The 23,935-nt window shown below is 32.3% G+C and overlaps 3 protein-coding genes across 3 annotated transcripts; 1 reads left to right on the top strand and 2 right to left on the bottom strand.

Moving 5' to 3' along the window:
- Nucleotides 1–1,242: 1,242 nt before the first annotated feature.
- On the top strand, nucleotides 1,243–4,179 carry LOC106353174 (citrate synthase 2, peroxisomal-like). The gene is made up of 12 exons (XM_013792879.3): nucleotides 1,243–1,629; nucleotides 1,704–1,887; nucleotides 1,961–2,046; nucleotides 2,230–2,334; nucleotides 2,455–2,517; nucleotides 2,606–2,715; nucleotides 2,800–2,919; nucleotides 3,000–3,149; nucleotides 3,215–3,335; nucleotides 3,419–3,516; nucleotides 3,613–3,736; nucleotides 3,857–4,179. The coding sequence occupies exons 1-12, from the start codon at nucleotides 1,396–1,398 to the stop codon at nucleotides 3,986–3,988; spliced, it is 1,527 nt and encodes a 508-aa protein (XP_013648333.2). The 5' UTR covers nucleotides 1,243–1,395; the 3' UTR covers nucleotides 3,989–4,179.
- A 2,641-nt stretch (nucleotides 4,180–6,820) lies between these two features.
- On the bottom strand, nucleotides 6,821–7,665 carry LOC125576161 (beta-galactosidase 7-like). Its single transcript, XM_048735562.1, has 3 exons — nucleotides 7,609–7,665; nucleotides 7,311–7,522; nucleotides 6,821–7,208 (listed from the first exon to the last, which is right to left on the bottom strand). The coding sequence occupies exons 1-3, from the start codon at nucleotides 7,663–7,665 to the stop codon at nucleotides 6,821–6,823; spliced, it is 657 nt and encodes a 218-aa protein (XP_048591519.1).
- Nucleotides 7,666–7,739: 74 nt separating this feature from the next.
- LOC125575468 (beta-galactosidase 15-like) lies at nucleotides 7,740–9,573 on the bottom strand. The gene is made up of 7 exons (XM_048735561.1): nucleotides 9,505–9,573; nucleotides 9,333–9,421; nucleotides 9,142–9,247; nucleotides 8,954–9,041; nucleotides 8,761–8,879; nucleotides 8,531–8,692; nucleotides 7,740–8,421 (listed from the first exon to the last, which is right to left on the bottom strand). Exons 1-7 carry the CDS (start codon nucleotides 9,571–9,573, stop codon nucleotides 8,113–8,115), a joined length of 942 nt encoding a protein of 313 aa, XP_048591518.1. The 3' UTR covers nucleotides 7,740–8,112.
- Nucleotides 9,574–23,935: the final 14,362 nt, after the last annotated feature.

The raw sequence follows: 23,935 nt of genomic DNA, 5'->3' as shown, positions 1-23,935 counted from the left end.
AATAATGAAAAAAAAATTTAACATCAGTTTATAAGAAGAAAAGAACATGCGATGACCAAAAAACTCACCTAATATTTTTCTTTATGCTTGCTGATCAAATATGAGAAGTGTCAAAATATGAGAGAGCTTAGTCCTATATATAGATGTGAATAATTGTAGTTCCTTTTGGTTTATGATCTTTTTAATTAGGATTTGAATAAAGGAAAATTAACATTAAACACTCTTTTACAATTTTGTGTTTAAAAGTTTTAAAAAGGATAATTACTATTAATATTTTTAACAGTTATCTTTTTTTTTATGATTTTAGAAAAGGAAAATTAGTATTAAATAAATTATTTTTACAAATCGTTTTTGGTATAGGAATTGTAAAAACGAAAATTTCTATTACTTTTTTCAAAAAATCAGATCTTAATAAAAGAAAATTAACATTAAACACTCTTTTACAATTTTTTGGCTTTAGAATTTTAAAAAGGATAATTACTATCATTTTTTTACAGTTATCTTTTCTTTATTATTTTAGAAAAAGGAAAATTATTTGTACAAATTGTTTTTGGTTTATGATTTTAGTAAAGAAAAATTAATATTAAATAAATTATTTGTACAAATCATTTTTGGTATAGGATTTGTAAAAAAGAAAATTACAATTATTTTTTTCAAAAAATCGTGTTAATATGTGAATAATTATAGTTTTTTTATGATAGAAAAAAAAAATAGTATTAACAAATGTCACAATCTTAATTATATAACTGTCATGTGTCGCGATCATGTTAATTAACAACTTTAAGAACTAATAAAAGAAAATTAACATTAAACACTCTTCTACAATTTTTTGGTTTAAGATTTTTAAAAAGGATAATTACTATCATTTTTTTTTACAGTTATCTTTTTTTTAAATGATTTTAGGAAAAAAAACAATATTAACACATGTTACAATCTTAAATATATAATTGTCATGTGTCAAAATCGTGTTAATTAGCAATTTTGAAGAACCAAACTTTATATAATAAGATAAAGCTTAAATGGGCCGACCTAAGCAGATTATAACTTATCTCTTTGAGTCCACATGTGTTGGCCCATTAACTAAAAGATATTTAGGAAACCGAGGAAGCCAATCAACTTCTACTATCTCCTAGAGCGAGTAGTCTTCACTGCCTTGCCGCGCTAAAGTTGATTTAAGTATAAGGAAAGTTTAAATCCCATGAGGATAAGCATCTTGGACTTTCTATATTAAGATTAAAAGAATACCAACCGTCGATCCAGACTTTATCATCATCTCACCGTTGATCTTCGGGTAAACCCGGATACCCGAAATATAACCCGAAGAAAGTTTCTTCTTCCTCTTCTTCTTCTTCGCTTATTTTTTTTTCGAATTCTCTGATATTTGTGGAGGTGAAAATGGAGATTTCTGCGAGAAGATTGGCCGTTCTCACTGCGCACTTGGCGGTATCTGATCCCGTCGGATCGATCCAGGTGTTGCCGCCGGCGATCGAGCCGTGGTGCACATCGAGTGCTTTACCACCGCATGGATCGCTCAAGGGAAGCTTGACGATCGTCGATGAGCGCACGGGGAGGAAGTATCAGGTCCCGGTATCAGAGGACGGTACCGTTAAAGCCGTTGATCTCAAGAAGGTAATTGTAATCTCTCTCTCTCTCAATCGAATTCTAAAAATCGATCTGACGATGAATTTGATTTGATGGTGCAGATAACGACGACGGGGAAGGATGACAAGGGGCTTAAGTTGTACGATCCAGGTTACTTGAACACGGCTCCTGTTAGGTCTTCGATCTCTTACATCGATGGAGATGAAGGGATCTTACGTTATCGTGGGTACCCAATAGAAGAGTTGGCTGAGAGCAGCACTTTCATTGAGGTTTCTTACCTCCTCAGTAAGTCTCTTGCATCATCTTGTAGCTAATGTTTGATCATAGTCTTTGATAAAGTAATCATCTTTGGTGGCAGTGTATGGGAATCTGCCTTGTCAAACTCAGCTAGCTGATTGGGAGTTCACCATTTCTCAGCATTCTGCTGTCCCACAAGGAGTTTTGGTACTCTTTCCTCATATGTATTCTTCGTCATCATACTAGTATAAGTTTCAGACTTTATAATCAATATGTTAGTCTCAATAACACAGAGATGTATTGCTGAACAACGGTCTTCTATTCTATTCTGTAGGGAAGTATTGGGAATTTGGATATCTGATGATGATTATTTTCTGAATATTTTGGCAGGAAATCATACAGTCCATGCCTCATGATGCACACCCAATGGGGGTTCTTGTGAGTGCAATGAGTGCACTTTCCATCTTTCATCCTGATGCCAACCCTGCTCTTAGGGTAATCCTGTTTTCTTATTTATGTATTGTGTTACATGTCTTTTCCTGCCATCCCCATACTCTAATACTCCATTTGTTTGTGTTTTCATGATTTTTAAACGGAAATTCCGATTGGATGCAGGGCCAAGATATTTACAAGTCGAAACAAGTTCGTGATAAACAGATTGTTCGTATTCTTGGAAAGGTATTGTTGTGTCTGTTGCCTTAATGTTATAACCAGACTTTCAATATTTTGTACGTGTATATCTATCATTAATATAACGTGTTTGCAGGCTCCAACAGTTGCGGCGGCTGCTTATTTGAGGATGGCAGGCAGGCCTCCTGTTCTTCCTTCTGGCAACCTTTCTTATGCTGAGAATTTCCTCTATATGCTGGATTCAATGTACGCCACCATCTTTTTATTTTTGGCCAGACACTTGAATCTGTAGAGGATGATAGTTTTAAAAATTCTGCACTGGTATCTCAGGGGCAATACGTCTTACAAGCCTAATCCTCGTCTGGCTCGGGTGCTAGACATCCTCTTCATACTGCATGCTGAACATGAAATGAACTGCTCCACTGCTGCTGCTCGGCATCTTGCCTCTAGGTACTTACTTACCACTGGTTAGAAGAAGATTCATTCAGTCTGCTCTGAGGTATGTTTGAATATGTGTTGTGTTTCTGCAGTGGTGTTGACGTGTACACCGCTGTTGCGGGAGCTGTTGGAGCGCTATACGGTCCTCTTCATGGCGGTGCGAACGAGGCTGTCCTTAAGATGTTAGCAGAGATTGGGAGTGTTGAAAACATTCCAGAGTTCATCGAAGGGGTGAAGAGCAGGTAACTCTATAAGATTGTGATGAGTAATGCCACTAATATTAAGTTACTTTTTTGCATATCCTCAGAAAGAGGAAGATGTCTGGTTTTGGACATCGTGTTTACAAAAACTACGACCCGAGAGCAAAAGTCATTAAGAAACTGGCGGATGAAGTGTTCTCCATCGTTGGAAGGGATCCTCTGATCGAGGTATGTTAGAGATTCCTTTTTGTATTATAAATATATAAAGATTGTGGTTTAAACAAAGTTTTGTATGTATGATGTTTTATCAGGTAGCAGTTGCTCTAGAGAAGGCGGCACTCTCTGATGAATATTTTGTGAAGAGAAAGCTTTATCCAAATGTGGATTTCTACTCTGGATTAATCTATAGGTAAGCCATATCTTACTCTGTCTTACCAAAACAAAAAGGTCTTTCATATAAGCTTCTGTACCTGAATCTGATGTGTTTGGTAAATGCATTGGACAGGGCAATGGGATTCCCACCAGAATTCTTCACAGTCCTGTTTGCAGTCCCGCGTATGGCTGGGTATTTGTCACACTGGCGGGAGTCTTTGGATGATCCTGACACTAAGATCATGAGACCCCAACAGGTAAGTGCACTCTTTGGCTCATTGGTTATTTATACATGCACTCTGATATATTATTGATTTAAAAATAGGTGTTGTATTTTCCTGTTTGGCTCATCATGGGTTAATGATTGTATTGTGTAGGCCTACACTGGGGTGTGGCTAAGGCATTACGAGCCGGTGAGAGAAAGAACGTTGTCAAGTGATTCGGATAAGTTGGGTCAAGTTTCGATTTCGAATGCATCAAGAAGGCGTTTATCTGGATCTGCACTTTAGTCTCAAGCTCTCAATCTTTACTACATACCAATAAAACAATTGGGTGACACCTCTGGGCAAACGAGAGGGGCTCTTCTCAACAATCTCTGTTGTTTTCTTTCTCTTCTCTTATTATTTGTTATTCAACATGCACCCTCAATAATCCACTTCCTATTGGTTGTCTGGTATTTTATATGATGATTTTAAACATATTTTGTACTGGTTCCGTAATAATAGACTACTAGGATGATAGCTGGGGAATGAGTTTATATGAATAATTTTTAAAAGGGTGAAACAATTGGGGCAGGTGAGTAACAACCCAAAACATAAAATGATTCTGCACCAAATAAGGCTACATCGTATCTAAACGCTTTCAATATTTTTTAATGTTTCGGTGGATTAATCAAAACTCGATCTGATCCCTTTCAATCGATCAAAACAATCCCACAATTCTCCTCTTTCGATTCAAGATGAAGTTTCATATGTACAGTGATTCCTCTAAAACTCCGACAACAATTACTCGATAGCTCAAGCTCCAAGGACTTCAAAAGCCGAGCAGTACTTCGTCACTGATGATCCGAGAACTGACAGAACCAAATATTATGCCTTTCAAGCTGATATATATAAACCAATCGCAGGTTTGTCTTCCAGATTTATATGTGCTGCTGTAATTTGATGGAATTTTTGGTGTGGTTAGATTAGTTTATTATTCAAAGTTCTTCAACAACTTTGAATCATACAAAACTAAAAATAATACATGAATATAATTTATTTCTGCGAAAATTACTTGAAGTAGACAATTCATCAATTAAACTGGCAGATGGAAGGTTACAAAAAAGCCAGAATCGTTAAAATAGAAAACATCAACAAATTATTCAGAAAATAAAAACACAAATGAAATGAAAAATATCATGTATCCCATACAATTAGTCTTAATGTCAACTTAGTTGCAGCAGGCTGTTGGTGGAATCTGGTAAGTCAAGTGTATTTTTGTCTAGGAGAAGATGGTATCTTTTTCTAGTCGTCCTTGTGTAATCCCAGATGCGTGCATTAGTTTGAAACTATTAATCTCAAACCATTCTCCGTGATTCATGATAATTAAACCATGATCATTTACAGTTCCATAAGAAGTTGCTTTAGATTGTTACCCCCTGATAAAAAAACCATATTAAGTTAACAACAAAATAGGAAAAGAAACATTTAAATTCTTGTACTATTGTTGTGTAACTTACTTTCTCATCGCTTGGTATCGCAATTTTGAATTAGGTTGGTGTGATACTGTAGAAATGAATACAGTTTGATATATCTATTCATTGGACGTACGCTTTAGACGCACCAGAGTTGATTTGAAACGAATATTGTGTTGCCAATTTCCTAACATTCACGCTACTAGTGTTTAGCAAATTTGAAAGCACAAACCCCTCACTTTCTTCCTCTTTTTTTAATTCACATTCTAGGACTCACTTCCTCCACATCCTATGTATTTGACATGGAGAGAAACACCTTTTTTTTTGCTGCTGTTACATACACGCCACAGTTAGTAAAAATGACCGGAGAAAATGAACATTTTATATGTTCTGTACTATTGTATACATATAGAATAGAAATGAATGCAATGCAATATATATTATGTTTATATTATTCCATATGATCAGCACAACAACTATCACCATCACCAGTTGTTTCATCGTTGCACAACCTTCTCTCCACTGCCTCCACATCTTAGTGCAAACATTTTTTATGTTCTATACTATTGTATACATAAAGAATATAAATGAAATGCAATATAATATTTATTATGTTTATATTATTCCACCTGATGCGACTACCATCACCACCGGTTGTTTCATCGTTGCCACAACCTTCTCTCCACTGCCGTCGTCACCCATGTCTCTTCATCCCACTGTCTCTTTTTCTTCTTGTCTCTTTTTCTTCTGCACCTTTTGTGGTGGTTTCTTTTCGTCCTCATCGACTCCGGCACCAGCTCTTCTGCAAATCATATTTTCTCATTCGTCTCCTCATTCTTCTCCTTAATTACTCCATCGGCTTTACATCATGGCATTCAGTTCCAGTGTGTTATGTGTAGTATTCCATTCTATTTGACGAAGTAGAATAGAAATGTAGCTGCACAGTAAATAAACATTTGGTATGTTTTGTTAATGTATCATTGTTATGAATCGATTGGTTTGTACTTATTATCAAACTAAGCATTTACAAATGATAACATATTTTGGTTATATTATTTAAAATCAAAGATGGCCAAAAAGTATTGAATACTGTGAACAATTAAAACCTATAAACTACAAATTATACATCGTACTTGTGCGAACTATACTATTTATAGAGAGTCTAATATACTATTTAAGATATAGTCTTATATTCTTCACGTATTTATATACTATTTCTTTAAAGTAAAACACTCTGCTACGCTTTCAAATGTGATGTTTTTCCTCTATCATTTTGTGTGATTGGTTATAAGCTCAAGATTTTATTTAATACAAAAATAAAAATAAAAAAGTCTCAATAAGACTTGAACTCGTGTATTTTATTACTCTAAAATTAGTTATTTACCAACTGAGCTAACACAGTTTAGTCATTGTTATATATTAAAAAAAATAATAAATATCGAAGGGAACAATTATTCAATTTTTCAGAGAGAGTGATGATGGCGGAGAAGAAATGACCATGAATGTTTTGGGAAAAGAAGATGACCGTGTAAAATGTATATAAGAATATGTTCTTTTATTGAATAAAACAACCACCAATAAATATTAAAAGAATTAAATCTTTGAAAAAAAATATAGCATAATTTGGAAATATGATAAAGAAAACACCATAAATCTAGAAAACCATTTAACATATAGCTTCGACTGCAAGCCTTCTAGGAGCACCACTGCAATCTGGTGCACCAAACTTTTCTGTTGAGACATCAATGGAACACTTCTCTTTTCCAACACATTCTTGTGTGAGAATATCGGCCGTGTTTTTACTTGATTCACAAGTTCCTTTTTCAAAAGATCCACAATTGCCATCTGGGTTACCAAAGGATGCAAATTTGATGGCAGAAATGGGTTTTCTGTCGCATGAAAGCTCAATAATTGTTTTTTCGTAGACGTTAGCACAAACACTTCCTACTCTAGTAGTTTGGAAACTGACAAGCGATGGGTTTCCTCCCATCTCTTCAAACAAAACTAGTGTGTTATCTCCTTCTGCATTCAAGAAAGAACGAGGAACATGGTACCTGTTCAAGAAAATAACAAAGCAACAAAATCCATGTAAAGATTTCTCAGGTTAAACATTAACATATTTTATTCTAGAACCTAATAAGATGTGGAAAATGTACCATCTTTGTGTGGGTTCTCCACAATTGGTCAGACATTTTTCAGCATGATAAGCACCTCTATAATTACATTTTGCATCACAACCATTTCCGCTTGAAATGAATGCCGGCCAATAACGCCCAATGTTGTTTCCATTGACCCAAGCTGTACCTTTTCCAAGTCCCATAAGATCGACAACAACTGGATCATTTCCCAAGGGAGACTTGAATGTAGCCTGAAAGAAAAAATGGAAAGATTTAATTTGATATTGAATCAACAAGTGTTTGGTTTGTTATCTTATATATAATAACATCTGTTTACCTTATACCAAGTCATGGTTCGGTTAAACGGTACATTTTCAACTGACCATTTAGACATTGCTTCCGTTCTAAAGAGTTGGTTGTCAAACTCATTTAAACCGGTTTTATAGCTCCATTTATGAGCAGACAAGTCCTTAACTATAGTTTCATCACCATTTATTCCAGTAATAAAAATGGGTCCAGTGATTCCAGCCGGCTTACTTTCAAAGAAAGCACCATAGTTCTATAAAAAAAATTGTCAAATTTTTTATTTTCAGTTAAAATGTAAAAAAATAAGAGATTTAACTTTAAAAATAAATACAAGATAAAGAATATCTAAGAACTTACCGCAAGTCCCACAGTTATGCTAAGAAGAGCAATGACATTACGACCAGACTTAAACTTCACATCTTTCTCAAATACATAGTTAAATTTTCCATTCTCAGCGTGTTGATTACCTACAAATATAAATCAAAGACTTTTTGGTAAGTTGGTGTTATTGAGATTTGTAAAACATATATAAGAGTTACTTACCAATATTTTTTCCATTGACGAATGCGTGAAGGACATGAGCAGTACTGTTGATGCGAAGAGACATGGTTTTACCCACAAAAGGATCTCGTTTTTTAAACTTAACGGTAGTCATGTACCATAGATAATCACTTTGGTCATTGGTGACTACTTTCTGATCAAATAGTTGTGTCTGTGTAGATTCTCCTTTTCCTTTCAAAAGGAAGTTGTCCATGTTCTCTGGTCTCCATGACCATTTCAGAGTTGAAGGGGTATCCTCAGCTTCATTTGGTTTCTTAACCATCATTGAAGTCTGAGTGGTAATCTGAAAATATAAAACCAACAAAAAATGAACTTTGGTTACAACTTTGAATGAATAATGGTTGTTAGTATGAAAATTTAAAGTCCACAAAAGAAAATTTTAAATAAAAAACCTTGGCGGTGTTATAAGCCTCATTTTTGCAATCCGGTAAAATGGTAACAGACCAAGCCGGGACAACGTAAGATTCTCCTTGGAAACTAATTGTTGCATCTGAATTTTCATTTCCATTTCCAAAAAAGCAGCTTGATCCTTCTTCGGTTTTATAAATTGTTGCCTATGTAATATTTTCATGATAAGTAATTATTTCAAGAATATACTGATAAAAAATAACAAGAATATTACCGATGCAGAGTTTCCAAAGTCAATGGTGGAGATGTTTCCGTATGTTAGAGTTTTCTCTATAGTGTGAAGAACATCATGAAGTTGTTTCAAATGCCCGTATTTTGGTTGACTCAAATTACCTAATAGATTTCCCATGTAAGTAAAAATATAAACTTCTAAAATATTTTTGTATATGAATATACTTTAAATTTACCATATTCGTCAAGGGGAGCATCATAATCATATGAAGTTGTGATGTATGGACCACCTGCGGTTCTGTCAAAGTTCGTGCCTCCATGGTACTACAATGATAAAAACAGTTCAATTACTCTTTCTAGTTAATGTCGATTTTGTGTGAGCTTATTTTAATAAATAAGTTAAATTTCATTATTATATTTTTACCATATAATAATTATTAAAAGTTCCTCCTCTTTGGAAGAATCTTGCAACAGAAAATGCAACATCTTCGGTTGTTCTATGAGGATTTTTACCACCCCATTGCTTAAACCTAAACAAATAGAAGACAAAATAAATATTATGATAAAATATTTACAAAATAATAAGAATATAATCATACTGAAAATAAAACTTACCATCCGGTCCAGTTCTCAGTCCACATCTTAGGAGTGTTGGGATTGTTTGGTACAAAATTGTCACAGTAAAAGCCATTACATGTATTCAACTATAAAAGCAGAAACAATTTAAAATAATTAGCCTTTGAATATATTAAATAAATACTCATTATAACTAGACTGAGCTTATTACCATAGGCTGAGGAGCATCATTTTGTTGACACATTATCCATGGAACACCAACATCAAGAGACTGAGCCATGTTTGCACACCACTTAATGTATGCTTTACCCGATTCTCCATAGGGTCCCATTACATTTCCATACTCATTTTCTATCTGCAAGATTAATAAAAAAAAAATATATATATTGTTAAGAATTGTATATAACATTAAAAAACACCACATAATGTATTTAAAATTTTAAATTGATATACTTGAGCAAGAATAATTGGGCCTCCTTGTGATGCAAATAATTTTTCTTTCTTGACCATGTCTACTATCATAGTTGTGAAGTTTTGCATCTCATCCTATACATAAATCATTCATATAAAATTTAATTGAAAATAACACTACATATATGATAAAAAAAAAATATTGATCATCAGGTAAGACTACCATATATGCTTTATTAGTAGTTCTGAACACCATTCCAGGCATGTTGTGCAACCACACTGGGAATCCTCTGTTTACAATAATAAAAAAAATCGAGGTCAAAAATATTATATGATAAACAGTAATATCATCATACAAGAAGCCAACTCATTATAATAATTTCTTAAAAATATATACTATAACTAAAAGACTAGTACTGACATTTATGATACACAAGTGTTGGTATAATGATTAACAAAATCAATTCATTGGACCATTTATTGATCAAAACATTATATGGAAAACCGCACTATGACCATACAAGAAGCTATCTTATTATCAAAATGCATTAAACTGGTATATATTGCACTTTAAGAGACTACCTAAATCCATTCTAAGTATATTACCCGTAATTCCACTCAGCACATGCATATGGTCCTATGCGAAGAACAGCATACAATCCTTCATTTTGAATGGTTTTCAGGAATCGAATAAGATCTAATTTTCCAGAAAAATCATATTGACGGCGAGTAGGCTCATGCGCATTCCAGAAGACATATGTTTCGATCGCATCAAGACCTCCTTCTTTACTTTTTTTTATAAGATCCGGCCACATCTAAACATATTAACAAAAAACGATTATAATTAGTAGCAAACATAAAATACTAGGACCACACATATTGTTTGATGTAAGGTAGATTAAATACTTCAGGAGTGCTTCTAGGATAATGGATAGAACCAGAAAGGAGAACTCGGCGGTGACCATCAATGGTAATGGCTCGGCCATCATGAGAAACAATTGTGGCATAGACACTACTTACAAAAAGAAAACATAAAAGAAATCTTAGAGAAACCATATTTACTTAGAAGAATGGTTTTTGAATGAAGAAATATGAAAGGAAACAAAGCTTTTATAGGGGTATAAAATCGTTACCTAAAGATAATATGGATAATTATAGATATTCCAGAAAACAAAAACAAAATTCTAACTGCCTTATTATTTAAGTATAAATTTTGTTAAAAATTTTAACTATTTTTGTGAAATGGTTAACCAATAAAAAATTATTTATCCTCAGTTTCAACTTAAATCCGATATAGATAATAACATAATTTTTTCCAAAAATCTGAAACAGTGTAGCTTGGTTGTTAAAATTTGTTCTCAATTCATCATATCTTAAACATGTCTCAACAGGAAAAATTATTTGATTTGTAAATAATGTAAATCTTAAAAGCATCATATTTATTTATATATTTTTCATCTAATGTTTAAACCAGTTTAAGTCTGAATCTTTTTTAATACTTTCCACTTTTTACAAAGGAGATAGAACTGATTGACTTGACTACCTCTTTTTTTATATAATAAATATCTTGCTTGTGTTAATCAAATTTGTGTATGAGCAATAAATAAATTTTATCATAACGCTTAAAACTACTTTGATAACATATTTTTAGCCAACCACTAAAAACAATTTCTGAGTTGTCTTTTACATATATAAATATTCGCTTTGCCTTAATATTCAGTTAGTCGCACAAAATCAGTTGGTAAATATCTAATTTTGTTGTGCTACCTTACAAGAGTTTGAATACTTGGTGTGACATTTTTTCATTTTTTTTATTTTTGCATTAAATAAAACTTTTAAATTTTCTTATACAAACAAGAACCAGTATCCATCAAATCCTTATTTTTAAAAACTCTCAAACAACAAAGTCTAATTTAATCGTCTCGAGTTTCTTAACTGGTTTCTCTAATCAAAGCATAACCACAAATTTGATTTGTTTTTATCGTCATCGTCGATTTTCTCTGTACCTAGATATGCATTCTCACCAAAATCACCTTTGTTGGAGAAACGTGCCAATAAGAAAACAACTTCGAGGATACCATCCTCCATATCTAGAATATTTAATGATATAATTAGCTGAGCTAACGCCGTTTAGTCATTGTTATATATTAAAAAGAAAAATAATAAATATCGAAGAGAAAAATTATTCAATTGTTCAGAGAGAGTGATGATGGCGGAGAAGAAATGACCATGAATGTTTTGGGAAAAGAAGATGACCGTGTAAAATGTATATAAGAATATGTTCTTTTATTGAATAAAACAACCACCAATAAATATTAAAAGAATTAAATCTTTGAAAAAAATATAGCATAATTTGGAAATATGATAAAGAAAACACCATAAATCTAGAAAACAATTTAACATATAGCTTCGACAGCAAGCCTTCTAGGAGCACCACTGCAATTTGGTGCACCAAACTTTTCTGTTGAGACATCAATGGAACACTTCTCTTTTCCAACACATTCTTGTGTGAGAATATCGGCCGTGTTTTTACTTGATTCACAAGTTCCTTTTTCAAAAGATCCACAATTGCCATCTGGGTTACCAAAGGATGCAAATTTGATGGCAGAAATGGGTTTTCTGTCGCATGAAAGCTCAATAATTGTTTTCTCATAGACGTTAGCACAAACACTTCCTACTCTAGTAGTTTGGAAACTGACAAGCGATGGGTTTCCTCCCATCTCTTCAAACAAAACTAGTGTGTTATCTCCTTCTGCATTCAAGAAAGAACGAGGAACATGGTACCTGTTCAAGAAAATAACAAAGCAACAAAATCCATGTAAAGATTTCTCAGGTTAAACATTAACATATTTTATTCTAGAACCTAATAAGATGTGGAAAATGTACCATCTTTGTGTGGGTTCTCCACAATTGGTCAGACATTTTTCAGCATGATAAGCACCTCTATAATTACATTTTGCATCACAACCATTTTCGCTTGAAATGAATGCCGGCCAATAACGCCCAATGTTGTTTCCATTGACCCAAGCTGTACCTTTTCCAAGTCCCATAAGATCGACAACAACTGGATCATTTCCCAAGGGAGACTTGAATGTAGCCTGAAAGAAAAAATGGAATGATTTGATTTGATATTGAATCAACAAGTGTTTGGTTTGTTATCTTATATATAATAACATCTGTTTACCTTATACCAAGTCATGGTTCGGTTAAACGGTACATTTTCAACTGACCATTTAGACATTGCTTCCGTTCTAAAGAGTTGGTTGTCAAACCCATTTAAACCGGTTTTATAGCTCCATTTATGAGCAGACAAGTCCTTAACTATAGTTTCATCACCATTTATTCCAGTAATAAAAATGGGTCCAGTGATTCCAGCCGGCTTACTTTCAAAGAAAGCACCATAGTTCTATAAAAAAAATTGTCAAATTTTTTATTTTCAGTTAAAATGTAAAAAAATAAGAGATTTAACTTTAAAAATAAATACAAGATAAAGAATATCTAAGAACTTACCGCAAGTCCCACAGTTATGCTAAGAAGAGCAATGACATTACGACCAGACTTAAACTTCACATCTTTCTCAAATACATAGTTAAATTTTCCATTCTCAGCGTGTTGATTACCTACAAATATAAATCAAAGACTTTTTGGTAAGTTGGTGTTATTGAGATTTGTAAAACATATATAAGAGTTACTTACCAATATTTTTTCCATTGACGAATGCGTGAAGGACATGAGCAGTACTGTTGATGCGAAGAGACATGGTTTTACCCACAAAAGGATCTCGTTTTTTAAACTTAACGGTAGTCATGTACCATAGATAATCACTTTGGTCATTGGTGACTACTTTCTGATCAAATAGTTGTGTCTGTGTAGATTCTCCTTTTCCTTTCAAAAGGAAGTTGTCCATGTTCTCTGGTCTCCATGACCATTTCAGAGTTGAAGGGGTATCCTCAGCTTCATTTGGTTTCTTAACCATCATTGAAGTCTGAGTGGTAATCTGAAAATATAAAACCAACAAAAAATGAACTTTGGTTACAACTTTGAATGAATAATGGTTGTTAGTATGAAAATTTAAAGTCCACAAAAGAAAATTTTAAATAAAAAACCTTGGCGGTGTTATAAGCCTCATTTTTGCAATCCGGTAAAATGGTAACAGACCAAGCCGGGACAACGTAAGATTCTCCTTGGAAACTAATTGTTGCATCTGAATTTTCATTTCCATTTCCAAAAAAGCAGCTTGATCCTTCTTCGGTTTTATAAATTGTTGCCTATGTAATATTTTCATGATAAGTAATTATTTCAAGAATATACTGATAAAAAATAACAAGAATATTACCGATGCAGAGTTTCCAAAGTCAATGGTGGAGATGTTTCCGTATGTTAGAGTTTTCTCTATAGTGTGAAGAACATCATGAAGTTGTTTCAAATGCCCGTATTTTGGTTGACTCAAATTACCTAATAGATTTCCCATGTAAGTAAAAATATAAACTTCTAAAATATTTTTGTATATGAATATACTTTAAATTTACCATATTCGTCAAGGGGAGCATCATAATCATATGAAGTTGTGATGTATGGACCACCTGCGGTTCTGTCAAAGTTCGTGCCTCCATGGTACTACAATGATAAAAACAGTTCAATTACTCTTTCTAGTTAATGTCGATTTTGTGTGAGCTTATTTTAATAAATAAGTTAAATTTCATTATTATATTTTTACCATATAATAATTATTAAAAGTTCCTCCTCTTTGGAAGAATCTTGCAACAGAAAATGCAACATCTTCGGTTGTTCTATGAGGATTTTTACCACCCCATTGCTTAAACCTAAACAAATAGAAGACAAAATAAATATTATGATAAAATATTTACAAAATAATAAGAATATAATCATACTGAAAATAAAACTTACCATCCGGTCCAGTTCTCAGTCCACATCTTAGGAGTGTTGGGATTGTTTGGTACAAAATTGTCACAGTAAAAGCCATTACATGTATTCAACTATAAAAGCAGAAACAATTTAAAATAATTAGCCTTTGAATATATTAAATAAATACTCATTATAACTAGACTGAGCTTATTACCATAGGCTGAGGAGCATCATTTTGTTGACACATTATCCATGGAACACCAACATCAAGAGACTGAGCCATGTTTGCACACCACTTAATGTATGCTTTACCCGATTCTCCATAGGGTCCCATTACATTTCCATACTCATTTTCTATCTGCAAGATTAATAAAAAAAAATATATATATTGTTAAGAATTGTATATAACATTAAGAAACACCACATAATGTATTTAAAATTTTAAATTGATATACTTGAGCAAGAATAATTGGGCCTCCTTGTGATGCAAATAATTTTTCTTTCTTGACCATGTCTACTATCATAGTTGTGAAGTTTTGCATCTCATCCTATACATAAATCATTCATATAAAATTTAATTGAAAATAACACTACATATATGATAAAAAAAAATATTGATCATCAGGTAAGACTACCATATATGCTTTATTAGTAGTTCTGAACACCATTCCAGGCATGTTGTGCAACCACACTGGGAATCCTCTGTTTACAATAATAAAAAAAATCGAGGTCAAAAATATTATATGATAAACAGTAATATCATCATACAAGAAGCCAACTCATTATAATAATTTCTTAAAAATATATACTATAACTAAAAGACTAGTACTGACATTTATGATACACAAGTGTTGGTATAATGATTAACAAAATCAATTCATTGGACCATTTATTGATCAAAACATTATATGGAAAACCGCACTATGACCATACAAGAAGCTATCTTATTATCAAAATGCATTAAACTGGTATATATTGCACTTTAAGAGACTACCTAAATCCATTCTAAGTATATTACCCGTAATTCCACTCAGCACATGCATATGGTCCTATGCGAAGAACAGCATACAATCCTTCATTTTGAATGGTTTTCAGGAATCGAATAAGATCTAATTTTCCAGAAAAATCATATTGACGGCGAGTAGGCTCATGCGCATTCCAGAAGACATATGTTTCGATCGCATCAAGACCTCCTTCTTTACTTTTTTTTATAAGATCCGGCCACATCTAAACATATTAACAAAAAACGATTATAATTAGTAGCAAACATAAAATACTAGGACCACACATATTGTTTGATGTAAGGTAGATTAAATACTTCAGGAGTGCTTCTAGGATAATGGATAGAACCAGAAAGGAGAACTCGGCGGTGACCATCAATGGTAATGGCTCGGCCATCATGAGAAACAATTGTGGCATAGACACTACTTACAAAAAGAAAACATAAAAGAAATCTTAGAGAAACCATATTTACTTAGAAGAATGGTTTTTGAATGAAGAAATATGAAAGGAAACAAAGCTTTTATAGGGGTATAAAATCGTTACCTAAAGATAATATGGATAATTATAGATATTCCAGAAAACAAAAACAAAATTCTAACTGCCTTATTATTTAAGTATAAATTTTGTTAAAAATTTTAACTATTTTTGTGAAATGGTTAACCAATAAAAAATTATTTATCCTCAGTTTCAACTTAAATCCGATATAGATAATAACATAATTTTTTCCAAAAATCTGAAACAGTGTAGCTTGGTTGTTAAAATTTGTTCTCAATTCATCATATCTTAAACATGTCTCAACAGGAAAAATTATTTGATTTGTAAATAATGTAAATCTTAAAAGCATCATATTTATTTATATATTTTTCATCTAATGTTTAAACCAGTTTAAGTCTGAATCTTTTTTAATACTTTCCACTTTTTACAAAGGAGATAGAACTGATTGACTTGACTACCTCTTTTTTTATATAATAAATATCTTGCTTGTGTTAATCAAATTTGTGTATGAGCAATAAATAAATTTTATCATAACGCTTAAAACTACTTTGATAACATATTTTTAGCCAACCACTAAAAACAATTTCTGAGTTGTCTTTTACATATATAAATATTCGCTTTGCCTTAATATTCAGTTAGTCGCACAAAATCAGTTGGTAAATATCTAATTTTGTTGTGCTACCTTACAAGAGTTTGAATACTTGGTGTGACATTTTTTCATTTTTTTTATTTTTGCATTAAATAAAACTTTTAAATTTTCTTATACAAACAAGAACCAGTATCCATCAAATCCTTATTTTTAAAAACTCTCAAACAACAAAGTCTAATTTAATCGTCTCGAGTTTCTTAACTGGTTTCTCTAATCAAAGCATAACCACAAATTTGATTTGTTTTTATCGTCATCGTCGATTTTCTCTGTACCTAGATATGCATTCTCACCAAAATCACCTTTGTTGGAGAAACGTGCCAATAAGAAAACAACTTCGAGGATACCATCCTCCATATCTAGAATATTTAATGATATAATTAGCTGAGCTAACGCCGTTTAGTCATTGTTATATATTAAAAAGAAAAATAATAAATATCGAAGAGAAAAATTATTCAATTGTTCAGAGAGAGTGATGATGGCGGAGAAGAAATGACCATGAATGTTTTGGGAAAAGAAGATGACCGTGTAAAATGTATATAAGAATATGTTCTTTTATTGAATAAAACAACCACCAATAAATATTAAAAGAATTAAATCTTTGAAAAAAATATAGCATAATTTGGAAATATGATAAAGAAAACACCATAAATCTAGAAAACAATTTAACATATAGCTTCGACAGCAAGCCTTCTAGGAGCACCACTGCAATTTGGTGCACCAAACTTTTCTGTTGAGACATCAATGGAACACTTCTCTTTTCCAACACATTCTTGTGTGAGAATATCGGCCGTGTTTTTACTTGATTCACAAGTTCCTTTTTCAAAAGATCCACAATTGCCATCTGGGTTACCAAAGGATGCAAATTTGATGGCAGAAATGGGTTTTCTGTCGCATGAAAGCTCAATAATTGTTTTCTCATAGACGTTAGCACAAACACTTCCTACTCTAGTAGTTTGGAAACTGACAAGCGATGGGTTTCCTCCCATCTCTTCAAACAAAACTAGTGTGTTATCTCCTTCTGCATTCAAGAAAGAACGAGGAACATGGTACCTGTTCAAGAAAATAACAAAGCAACAAAATCCATGTAAAGATTTCTCAGGTTAAACATTAACATATTTTATTCTAGAACCTAATAAGATGTGGAAAATGTACCATCTTTGTGTGGGTTCTCCACAATTGGTCAGACATTTTTCAGCATGATAAGCACCTCTATAATTACATTTTGCATCACAACCATTTTCGCTTGAAATGAATGCCGGCCAATAACGCCCAATGTTGTTTCCATTGACCCAAGCTGTACCTTTTCCAAGTCCCATAAGATCGACAACAACTGGATCATTTCCCAAGGGAGACTTGAATGTAGCCTGAAAGAAAAAATGGAATGATTTGATTTGATATTGAATCAACAAGTGTTTGGTTTGTTATCTTATATATAATAACATCTGTTTACCTTATACCAAGTCATGGTTCGGTTAAACGGTACATTTTCAACTGACCATTTAGACATTGCTTCCGTTCTAAAGAGTTGGTTGTCAAACCCATTTAAACCGGTTTTATAGCTCCATTTATGAGCAGACAAGTCCTTAACTATAGTTTCATCACCATTTATTCCAGTAATAAAAATGGGTCCAGTGATTCCAGCCGGCTTACTTTCAAAGAAAGCACCATAGTTCTATAAAAAAAATTGTCAAATTTTTTATTTTCAGTTAAAATGTAAAAAAATAAGAGATTTAACTTTAAAAATAAATACAAGATAAAGAATATCTAAGAACTTACCGCAAGTCCCACAGTTATGCTAAGAAGAGCAATGACATTACGACCAGACTTAAACTTCACATCTTTCTCAAATACATAGTTAAATTTTCCATTCTCAGCGTGTTGATTACCTACAAATATAAATCAAAGACTTTTTGGTAAGTTGGTGTTATTGAGATTTGTAAAACATATATAAGAGTTACTTACCAATATTTTTTCCATTGACGAATGCGTGAAGGACATGAGCAGTACTGTTGATGCGAAGAGACATGGTTTTACCCACAAAAGGATCTCGTTTTTTAAACTTAACGGTAGTCATGTACCATAGATAATCACTTTGGTCATTGGTGACTACTTTCTGATCAAATAGTTGTGTCTGTGTAGATTCTCCTTTTCCTTTCAAAAGGAAGTTGTCCATGTTCTCTGGTCTCCATGACCATTTCAGAGTTGAAGGGGTATCCTCAGCTTCATTTGGTTTCTTAACCATCATTGAAGTCTGAGTGGTAATCTGAAAATATAAAACCAACAAAAAATGAACTTTGGTTACAACTTTGAATGAATAATGGTTGTTAGTATGAAAATTTAAAGTCCACAAAAGAAAATTTTAAATAAAAAACCTTGGCGGTGTTATAAGCCTCATTTTTGCAATCCGGTAAAATGGTAACAGACCAAGCCGGGACAACGTAAGATTCTCCTTGGAAACTAATTGTTGCATCTGAATTTTCATTTCCATTTCCAAAAAAGCAGCTTGATCCTTCTTCGGTTTTATAAATTGTTGCCTATGTAATATTTTCATGATAAGTAATTATTTCAAGAATATACTGATAAAAAATAACAAGAATATTACCGATGCAGAGTTTCCAAAGTCAATGGTGGAGATGTTTCCGTATGTTAGAGTTTTCTCTATAGTGTGAAGAACATCATGAAGTTGTTTCAAATGCCCGTATTTTGGTTGACTCAAATTACCTAATAGATTTCCCATGTAAGTAAAAATATAAACTTCTAAAATATTTTTGTATATGAATATACTTTAAATTTACCATATTCGTCAAGGGGAGCATCATAATCATATGAAGTTGTGATGTATGGACCACCTGCGGTTCTGTCAAAGTTCGTGCCTCCATGGTACTACAATGATAAAAACAGTTCAATTACTCTTTCTAGTTAATGTCGATTTTGTGTGAGCTTATTTTAATAAATAAGTTAAATTTCATTATTATATTTTTACCATATAATAATTATTAAAAGTTCCTCCTCTTTGGAAGAATCTTGCAACAGAAAATGCAACATCTTCGGTTGTTCTATGAGGATTTTTACCACCCCATTGCTTAAACCTAAACAAATAGAAGACAAAATAAATATTATGATAAAATATTTACAAAATAATAAGAATATAATCATACTGAAAATAAAACTTACCATCCGGTCCAGTTCTCAGTCCACATCTTAGGAGTGTTGGGATTGTTTGGTACAAAATTGTCACAGTAAAAGCCATTACATGTATTCAACTATAAAAGCAGAAACAATTTAAAATAATTAGCCTTTGAATATATTAAATAAATACTCATTATAACTAGACTGAGCTTATTACCATAGGCTGAGGAGCATCATTTTGTTGACACATTATCCATGGAACACCAACATCAAGAGACTGAGCCATGTTTGCACACCACTTAATGTATGCTTTACCCGATTCTCCATAGGGTCCCATTACATTTCCATACTCATTTTCTATCTGCAAGATTAATAAAAAAATATATATATATTGTTAAGAATTGTATATAACATTAAGAAACACCACATAATGTATTTAAAATTTTAAATTGATATACTTGAGCAAGAATAATTGGGCCTCCTTGTGATGCAAATAATTTTTCTTTCTTGACCATGTCTACTATCATAGTTGTGAAGTTTTGCATCTCATCCTATACATAAATCATTCATATAAAATTTAATTGAAAATAACACTACATATATGATAAAAAAAAATATTGATCATCAGGTAAGACTACCATATATGCTTTATTAGTAGTTCTGAACACCATTCCAGGCATGTTGTGCAACCACACTGGGAATCCTCTGTTTACAATAATAAAAAAAATCGAGGTCAAAAATATTATATGATAAACAGTAATATCATCATACAAGAAGCCAACTCATTATAATAATTTCTTAAAAATATATACTATAACTAAAAGACTAGTACTGACATTTATGATACACAAGTGTTGGTATAATGATTAACAAAATCAATTCATTGGACCATTTATTGATCAAAACATTATATGGAAAACCGCACTATGACCATACAAGAAGCTATCTTATTATCAAAATGCATTAAACTGGTATATATTGCACTTTAAGAGACTACCTAAATCCATTCTAAGTATATTACCCGTAATTCCACTCAGCACATGCATATGGTCCTATGCGAAGAACAGCATACAATCCTTCATTTTGAATGGTTTTCAGGAATCGAATAAGATCTAATTTTCCAGAAAAATCATATTGACGGCGAGTAGGCTCATGCACATTCCAGAAGACATATGTTTCGATCGCATCAAGACCTCCTTCTTTACTTTTTTTTATAAGATCCGGCCACATCTAAACATATTAACAAAAAACGATTATAATTAGTAGCAAACATAAAATACTAGGACCACACATATTGTTTGATGTAAGGTAGATTAAATACCTCAGGAGTGCTTCTAGGATAATGGATAGAACCAGAAAGGAGAACTCGGCGGTGACCATCAATGGTAATGGCTCGGCCATCATGAGAAACAATTGTGGCATAGACACTACTTACAAAAAGAAAAAATAAAAGAAATCTTAGAGAAACCATATTTACTTAGAAGAATGGTTTTTGAATGAAGAAATATGAAAGGAAACAAAGCTTTTATAGGGGTATAAAATCGTTACCTAAAGATAATATGGATAATTATAGATATTCCAGAAAACAAAAACAAAATTCTAACTGCCATATTATTTAAGTATAAATTTTGTTAAAAATTTTAACTATTTTTGTGAAATGTTTAACCAATAAAAAATTATTTATCCTCGTTTTCAACTTAAATCCGATTTGGATAATAACATAATTTTTTCCAAAAATCTGAAACAATGTAGCTTGGTTGTTAAAATTTGTTCTCAATTCATTATATCTTAAAAATGTCTGAATATGAAAAATTATTTGATTTGTAAATAATGTAAATCTTAAAAGCATCATATTTATTTATATATTTTTCATCTAATGTTTAAACCAGTTCAAGTCTGAATAACTTTTTTAATACTTTCCACTTTTTACAATGGAGATAGAACTGATTGACTTGACTACCTCTTTTTTTATATAATAAATATCTTGATTGTGTTAATCAAATTTGAGCATTGAATAAATGTTATACTAACTTAATGACGAAGAATATATTAAATGATTTACGAGACCCATTAATATAAACAAATATATGATTTTGATTATCTCCACTTAAGATTCAAAGTAGTTAGATTTTAAAATTTTGGCTAACATGTTAGTAAAGAGTTTGATTTTCTTTGTTATATTTTAGCTATAAAAACGCAATGCTCTATGTCTAGTTTTGTTTAACTAAAATTAAACATACTCATTCACACTTCTCTTTACAAATAACAATTAAAAATGTTGTAGAAAAGAATTAGCATATATTATTTTCAAACATCTGATTCTAAACCATTTAGCCTCTCTAGATTTCTATGGGAATCAAAATTTAAGATAATATAACTATCAAATTTGTTGCGTAGTTTGTAAATTGTAGAGGTTTAAGGTGCTATGGCAAATGGTATAAGTTATTTGGACACATAGGATGTTTTAGGAATTAAAATTATAATTTAACAGCTAATGTTGGATAACCTAACGGTTGAAGTTGCAGACCAAGTATAACAAAAGAAATGTCAATATTTTTTTAAAAAAAAGGTTTATCTTATGATCCTTACAAGAAGAAAGTTATTTTGCTCTACAACGCTACTAAATTGTTTTTATTCGTTTTCTCTTTTTTGAAACCTAATTCTTATTATAATTTTCAAAATTTTAGTTGGAGGGCAACAAAATTTGTGAAAAATTTATCAAAAGAATTGAAACAAATTATTTTTGCCAACAATAAGATTTGGGATCAAAATGGTTTCAATAAGCTTGTTGGAGAGAGATAGACTCATCTGTTAATTAAGATAATTGACTATTCTAAGCTTATGATGGAAGCCTCAAGCTTGAAATTTTGTATGTACGCATATCTTTCGTCAAAAAAATCGAAACAGATTTGGGAAACTGAGTTAAAATATATGAAACCGTAAAGGAGAACGGAAGAGAAGAGATAGAGCCAAGAGTGATACAGCATCATCCACTTTCTCTCCTCTCCTTCCAAAATCGACACCTCTCTCTCCTCTCTCTTCCCAGCATTGCCCTCACTCTCATCTCTCCTCCCAGCATTGCCCTCTCTCTCCTCTCTCCTCATCCAGCATCGCCCATTTCCTCCTCTCTCATTCAGCATCGCCCGTTCACACATTGCATCCTCTCTCGTTCAGCATCACCTGTAACTCATCCTCACTCCTCACCATATCCCTTACCTCCTAATATATCGGTTAATCCTCCAGATCACAATGCTTCCAGTCAATCTCTTCACCGTAGGTGGTGGCGGCAAACAAACGACTGAAGTAGAAAGTGCTTAGTCTCTTCCAAAACTCACTGTCTTGCCGAAATCATCTTTGCTGGAAAACTTTCTGAATGCGGTGACAAGCTCATGTTCGTGTACGTCAAAGAGAATGGCAAAAAAAAAAATTTATTTAATGCAAAAAAGTATTATAACATAATAAAATGAGTTATTTATCAACGTGCGGTTTAGTGAGTACTAGTATTAAGCCCACGTCACTCGTCAACAAAACTAAACCATGGACAGTAGATTAAATACCTTATTCATTGACACCTAAACATAATGATTTTCCATGTTTTAGATTTTGTCAACCATTCTCTAAAGTTATACTCACAAATATATTTAAATATATACATACAAAGAGTATTTACCTTTATCAAACGACTTCTACCACGTTTATATTTGTTGCTAGCTTCTATCCTTCTCCTCTTTCTCTCTTTATTCTCGTTCTAGAACGCATGTCCCGCTCTGCCAAACCAACAAAACTGTACAAAGTAGGGAGATAATATATGTATCGGTTGTTGCGATGCTTACTTATAAATTGAACTCAGCACTGGCTCTCGGAACATTCAATAGAATTTTGTAATCAAAGAAGGAGAATATTAACTCATATTTTGTTATTGATCGATTGTTAGTTTCTCATATTTTAATCCAATCTGAGAGAATTTGAGAGACATAAGAGGATGGAAAAAATGATAGTGGGCAAAAAATGATCGTGGTGGTTTGAGTAACTGTTGCACGATCATGTTTATTTTTTTCTAAATATTATTTTTATTTTTAATGCAAAAAAA

The sequence above is a fragment of the Brassica napus genome, chromosome A7 (assembly GCF_020379485.1).
Source record: "Brassica napus cultivar Da-Ae chromosome A7, Da-Ae, whole genome shotgun sequence".
Taxonomy (NCBI): domain Eukaryota; kingdom Viridiplantae; phylum Streptophyta; class Magnoliopsida; order Brassicales; family Brassicaceae; genus Brassica; species Brassica napus.
This window is presented reverse-complemented; position numbering and strand designations above follow the sequence as displayed.